Source organism: Asparagus officinalis, chromosome 3 (genome assembly GCF_001876935.1).
Source record: "Asparagus officinalis chromosome 3, Aspof.V1, whole genome shotgun sequence".
Classification (NCBI taxonomy): Eukaryota; Viridiplantae; Streptophyta; class Magnoliopsida; order Asparagales; family Asparagaceae; genus Asparagus; species Asparagus officinalis.
In genome coordinates, this window is record NC_033796.1 from 73930737 (window position 1) to 73937151 (window position 6415).

The window sequence follows — 6415 nt, forward strand, 5'->3', positions numbered from 1 at the left end:
TGTGGGGAAAAAAAGTATTTTTTACTTCAAATATATATATCATATATAATTTTCCTTTTGATCCTATATTGCTATATATCATTTTAAGTATTTGCTTAAATAATTCAGTAATTCCGTGGCGGTAAATCCTACTTGGCTTAACACAAGATTGAAATTTTTTAATCTTTTTTTAATGTGCTTGCATCTTTGTGGTTCAGTTTATTATGTGTCAAAGGTTCATATCAGAATAAGTTATCATAACTAACTTATTCTTCAAATTCAAAGTTTGCCAATGCCTTGCGAAGAAAACTATAAATACTGAATAATTTGCACATTACAACACCAAAAGGAAGGACATTAATTTTATAGTTATTCTCAATCAATGGTCTTGATTCGGAGAAAAATCAATGGGATAATCATTCACTACCTATATTAGATTGAATAATTTGCACTATTCTCTTTTGCTTAGATCAAATTGTTATCTGGCTCACGCAATTGCTATTGCAATGCAAATGTCAGTCGCATGCAACTGTAGTTATTGCAATTATTGCCGCCTACAGCGCAACGGTAGTTACTTGGTTTATTTTCAAAATTTAAAAACATGGAGCTACGGATGTAGTCGTGTGCAAATTTGGGGGATCCTTCAAGAAAATTGTCATTTCAACTTCTAATAGCAATCTCGATCATTCGAGGGGCAAGCGATTAATATCGAGAAAGCCCAAAAAACTGAGATACACAATCAAACAGGGGGCATATGCAGTGACATACTGTGTTCTAGTGTGCAGAAAGCATCACACAACAAGGAAAAACTTTTTTTTTGAGTGGTGGGGTGGGGGAGGGGTGGGGTGGGGGAGGGGGATGATTATGATATAGAAGGATGAACTCTCAAGCCAACATTGACATTGACAAAACTGGAATCCTAAAAACAGTTACAAGAAAATAGATACACAGGCTAAATAAAAAGAAGTTTATGTAGCCATACATGCTAGTATCTCATGCTCCGCATTGGTAATTTTAATAGCATCCAAGTAAGGCAAATAAGAATCTTTGTAGAACTCCGAATAATCTTCTTGATCAAGATTCGCACGGAAGATTATGTTGACACACATTGACATCTTCTAGCTCCTTCATGTTCAAATACGTCATTTGATAAGCCCAATTTACTGTAATGTTGCGCGCACGTGTTGATGGGCTATCCTAAATTAAAGGACTTTTTAAGATACCAGTCTCTTAAACCATAAAATCATAGGCAATTTGATATTAGCCCCTCGAATCTTCATAGTTTGATATTAATCCCCCAAATTACCTTTAGGACTTTTTAGATATTAGTCGCTTATATCTTCAATAATCGTGTATTTGACCCTGCACACTCTTAAAAAAGCCCAAACCCGCTAGAATTCTTCTCCTACGGCTAAAAAAGGACCCTGACCCAAGGTTGAGCTTTAAGGAACCATTTTGCAAGATCATGTATGATGACAGGGACTAATATGCAATTATTAAAGATGTAAGGGACTAACAGCTAGAAGCCTGATCAAACAAAAATAGATACAATTTATTCTACGCAAAATGGACGGAAATCACCCAGAAATCTGACGCATATATTAAAAAAATTAACTACTTCAGTACCCTTTTCATGTGATTTCCCATGGGCATTGTTAGTAAGCTATTTTTTATAAGTGACATCCAACCAAACAAAAGAAAAAGAAAACAACATATTTTCTATAAAGTTAGAAACTTTTTCATACTTTGAACCAAACAAAGAAATAACAAAAAACAAGAAATATGGTACTCTTTTGAGTTCTATAAATTTTTCCTACAAATTTTATAGAAATACAAGGAAATTAAATTTTGAGTACTTTTCTTTTTCCTCTTTTTTATAGAAATTGAACCAATCAGCCCCTAAAAGAAAACATCTAAATTGTAATTGCTTAATTGTTCCTTTTCTTTTTTAGATTTGATTATTATCTTCTAAAAGAAAATGCAGATGCCTTTTTGTGACCAAGCGAAGGATGTGTTGACATTTTGAAAGGAATGATTAAAAAAAAAGATTATTTTTTGTAAGGGACAAGTGCCAAGAACAATATCTTCCCAAACTTATTTACGTTACTTGTCAAAAACAATATCTTCTCAAACTTATTTATTTTCAATGCATTCGTAAAACTTCAGCTAAATTTAATGAGTATCCAAAGTCCAGCGCTAGCAATAATGTCAAGCACCATGACTTACATGTGTATGTTAATTTTGGTTATCTGAATCCATTCTTAATCAATATTAAAATGATGAATAACTATTGACAGTTGCAACTATATATCATAAGTTTCGTCTCGCATATTATGTTCAGAATAGTACAAGACAACTCAAAAAAGGTACTTCCATGTTCAGTCGTATAAATGGCATTATAAACCTTTAGTATGAGTCATTTAGCGTACTCATGTTCTTAAGAAAAGTGAACTATTCAAAAAAAAAAAAAAAAAACGTGAATAGAAGTCAAAAACATTAAAAACGAAGCAACAAGCCAAGGAAAATGTTTCAGGTTAATTTAGAAGAACAATCAAATAAGATAAAAACCCTAAACTAAGACTCACCGGGCAAGCATGGGCATAATACCTGTCCTATTTAATAAAAATATCATACGAAGTTATAGATAACTGTTAATTGTTCTAGAGCTTATCAAATAACACTCTGTAAGGAAATGATTGATTTAGCTAAGATTTAATTCTGACACTATCAAAGTGTTTCAAATTTGACCATAGATAATCGTCCTAGAGCTCATCAAATTTGACTCCATAACAAAATGATAAGCCTAGCTAAGATTTGTATATAACATTATTAAATTATCTCAAATTTGAACAACTAATCTAAGGTTCAAGATTTTGGGTCTCAAATTTATTCACACTTCTACGTTATAACTGATTACCATGCATTATAATAAAGACTTTCGCTTGGACAAAATGACTTTCCATAACCCAAACTCATATCATAAACTATTTCACAAACAAGATATAGTAAAGACACATACAAACCCAAATGAAACTATCAACATAATCTGACCACGCGATGCACGGGCGTGCATACTCACGTGCATCCTACCTAGTAGAGGACAAAAGATGAGTTCTTGGTGAAAAACTCGGCGAAAACCTTTTCAAGAAGGGCATTCTTCTCAATTCTCATGCATGAAGACAAGCTAGTAATTATAAAACTTGTTGTAATAATAGCTACCTCAAATTTGAACATGGAAAGAAAACAAGAGTCTAAATTGCGTGCATCAAAACAATTCTAACATTCCTGGAAATATCAAGGGAAATGAAATTAGTAAAAGAATTTGAGCCTGGTAAAAGATGGTTGGATACCATAAAAGTCCAGAGAAACATGCCTTGAGTTGCTGTATCTGGCTCTTCAATTGGCTAGCTTCGTTGCTAGTCACCGAGCAGGCAATCACAGGTCTTGTAACTCCACAAGCTCGACCAAGTGCTTGCTTGGAAGGGACAAATACATAGGGGACATTCTGGGACAATAAAACATCAAACGCTATTTGAATATAAAAATCCCAAGAAGCTGAAGGAGATTAAGAAAGAAAGCAGAACACAAAAACCAATTTGAAGCATAAATATGTTAAACTCCTTTTCTCGCATATGTATCAATAGCTTTTGCAGTTTAAGACTGATAGGGTCAGCCCTCGAGCCCCAAATTCTAAAAGGTATGTAGGTAGCAAATGGTAAGCTATTTGCATATTTTTATGTGTTATCCTTCAACTATGAGTCTTCTTGTTCCTCTTTCTCTATTTCTCTACTCCGCTGAAATTTTCTTTTATCTTAATAACACTAGCACAGCTTATTTTCTACAATTCTCCGTAATTTTTTCCGAAGATACATGTAAGATGTGTAATAGGACAAAACTGTCCACCGTACAAATGGAATTAAGTTCCAGAAATAATTCTGTCATTGTTAAGGAGGAAAATGTAAAAGCTCATATTCAGGTCTATTGAGTATAGACTACTGAGAATAGTTTCAGAGAATTAACGTCTGCAGACTGCTGAGATTAGTACGACCCTGACTCGTTCAGTGGACATCTGAGGCAAGATCACACCTCTAATGCAGTGGCAGCTAGTTTATGAAATTCATTTCAACAAGCCATATCAAGAAGGCGCATTAACATTTTAGCATGGTCTACAGAATCCATGTCACTATATCCATTTAGAACTTTTGCCTTCAAATTGGCAACATAATTATCGTCAAGTTTTGTCTTCAATTCAACTTCCTATTTTGTTGGATTTAACTTTGTTTCTACAGTTATTTTCAGGGTAACAACTCAATGATTCAGCACCCTGATAATGTAAAAAATAAAAAAAAGGATAGAATCTTCTTAAATCCTTTCAACAAGAATTAACTTTTTGATCCCTGCATTTTGTTTCAAAGAAATAATCAATTGTTCGGTCCTTGCTTTGAACAAGGACAGAGTTTGCTAAAAATATTGGCTAATCAACATTTTCACATGATAAAAGGGCATTTAAGAGTTGAATTGCTTCTCAATACTCCAAATGTGTCAATAATCACATTAACATGCAGAAACCGTACAAGAATCGCTTATACAGAGAACTAAAGTTTCACATATGGCCAAGACTTAAATATAATATGTGCCTAATGTACCCTCACTTTTACAAACTAGAAAGCTGAGGCCTATGGTTTTCTTTCATATTAAATCTTCAAGATAAGAACCATTTCAAAATTATTTTCTCCAATACTCGATAACTTACTTTCACACGCTCTTCAGCCACAATATGATGTAACAAAAGAAATTTACCAAACCAAACTATCACAATAAATATCACCATATAAAAAAAAATTCCCATTCTTTTGCATTAAGATTATACCTTGTCCTCGGCAAGCAAAGGAAGATGTAGAAGGATTTCGAGCGGCTCGGTGTCGGCCGCCATCACAATGAACTCCGATATTCCTCGATTCAGCGTCTTCGTCGCTGCAATTTAAAGAAAATTACAAAAAAAAAAATCAAAACTTTATAATACCCGCGAAACTAAAACTGCCGCAAAACCAAAAAAAGCCATAGGAAATCATTCAACAGAAAAAATAACCTTCATTCGCGCCCTTTTTGAGCTGTTTGTAGTTCGCAGCTTGCTGTACCAAATCCATGATCGTAATTGTTAGCTGAGCATCCGCTAAAGGGTACGCCTTTGGATTCACAGCAACTTCCGTGCCCTAAAAAAACACAAGTTTTTTTTTTCTTTCTCAATAGAGGAATTGTTTAAAGAAGAAGAATAAATAATAATGAAAGGAGGTTGAAGCCCTAGATATTTACCATTGTTGTTGACGAAGAAAGATGAAATAAAGAGGGGGGGAAACGACGGCGGTTTTCTAATTTGTTCTTCGAGAGAAGGGAATCCGCTGTTTACTTATAAACCCTAATTAATCTCACTGGCTCGGGCTGGACTCGACATGGGTGCTCTCGGTAGCCAGACGCGATGTGGCAGCGAGTTTATAATTTGGAGGTGGCAATTTATGACCCGACCCCCTGATTGGATTCGATTCGATCCGATTCGTTATAAATGAAAATGAATTATTTTATATGGGTCGGATCATAAACGGGTATAGATCAACAGGTATGAATCATTTTATATAAGTCGCGTCATAAACAGATCGATCTAAAAAATTCATTTATTAATTGAGTCACAAACGGGTCAACTTGCCAACCCGTTTAACCAATTCATTTTTTAACATTCAAAAATTTTAAAAACACACTCATAAAATAACAATAAACATTACTAAATCTATAAATTACATACAATTTTATGTAAATTTTATATAATTTATAAAAAACACTATTAGAGATTCCAAAATTAAATAACATCCTCAAAAGTTTCAAATTTATCAAATACCATGAAAATATAGAACTTACAAAATAGTACAAAAATCTATAAATTATAAACAACATTATAAACATTTAAAAATTTCCAAAAAAAAAACATCCTAAAAATTTCAAAAATTTACAAAATACACCCTCCAGAAGTTAAATATTTTAAAAATACACCCCCGAAAATATCAAAACCAACAAATAGTACAAAATCTAAAACTTATAAATAGAACCATAAAAAATTTTAAAATTTATAAAAAAACACCCTAATAGTTTCAAAAGTTGCAAATCACACCCTAAATAAGTCAAATTTTACACAAACACGCCCTAGAAAAATCAAAATCTACAAACACTACACAATGTATAACTTATAAATAGCACCATGAAAGTTTTAAAATTTATAAAAAATACCCTGATAGTTTTAAAAGTTACAAAAAATACCCAAAATATGTCAAAATTTTAAAAAATAGAAAATTTGAAACTTACAAATATTAAAAATTTTATAATTTGTAAATTACAAAAACATGCTAAAAGTTTTGAGTTTTGCAAAAAAAACACCCAAAATATTTCA

General features: G+C 32.7%; 1 protein-coding gene across 1 annotated transcript; it reads right to left on the bottom strand.

Annotated features, from left to right (window-relative positions):
* On the bottom strand, window positions 3231–5419 carry LOC109835286 (NHP2-like protein 1). Its single transcript, XM_020403268.1, has 5 exons — window positions 5293–5419; window positions 5069–5192; window positions 4850–4953; window positions 3330–3484; window positions 3231–3264 (listed from the first exon to the last, which is right to left on the bottom strand). Exons 1-5 carry the CDS (start codon window positions 5293–5295, stop codon window positions 3231–3233), a joined length of 420 nt encoding a protein of 139 aa, XP_020258857.1. The 5' UTR covers window positions 5296–5419.

Coding starts and splice junctions, on each gene's coding strand:
- LOC109835286 (XM_020403268.1), bottom strand. Junction 4,954..5,068: donor CAAAAAGGGCGCGAATGAAG/GTTATTTTTTCT, acceptor TTTAAATTGCAG/CGACGAAGACGCTGAATCGA. Junction 3,265..3,329: donor TGTTTCTCTGGACTTTTATG/GTATCCAACCAT, acceptor TGATATTTCCAG/GAATGTTAGAATTGTTTTGA.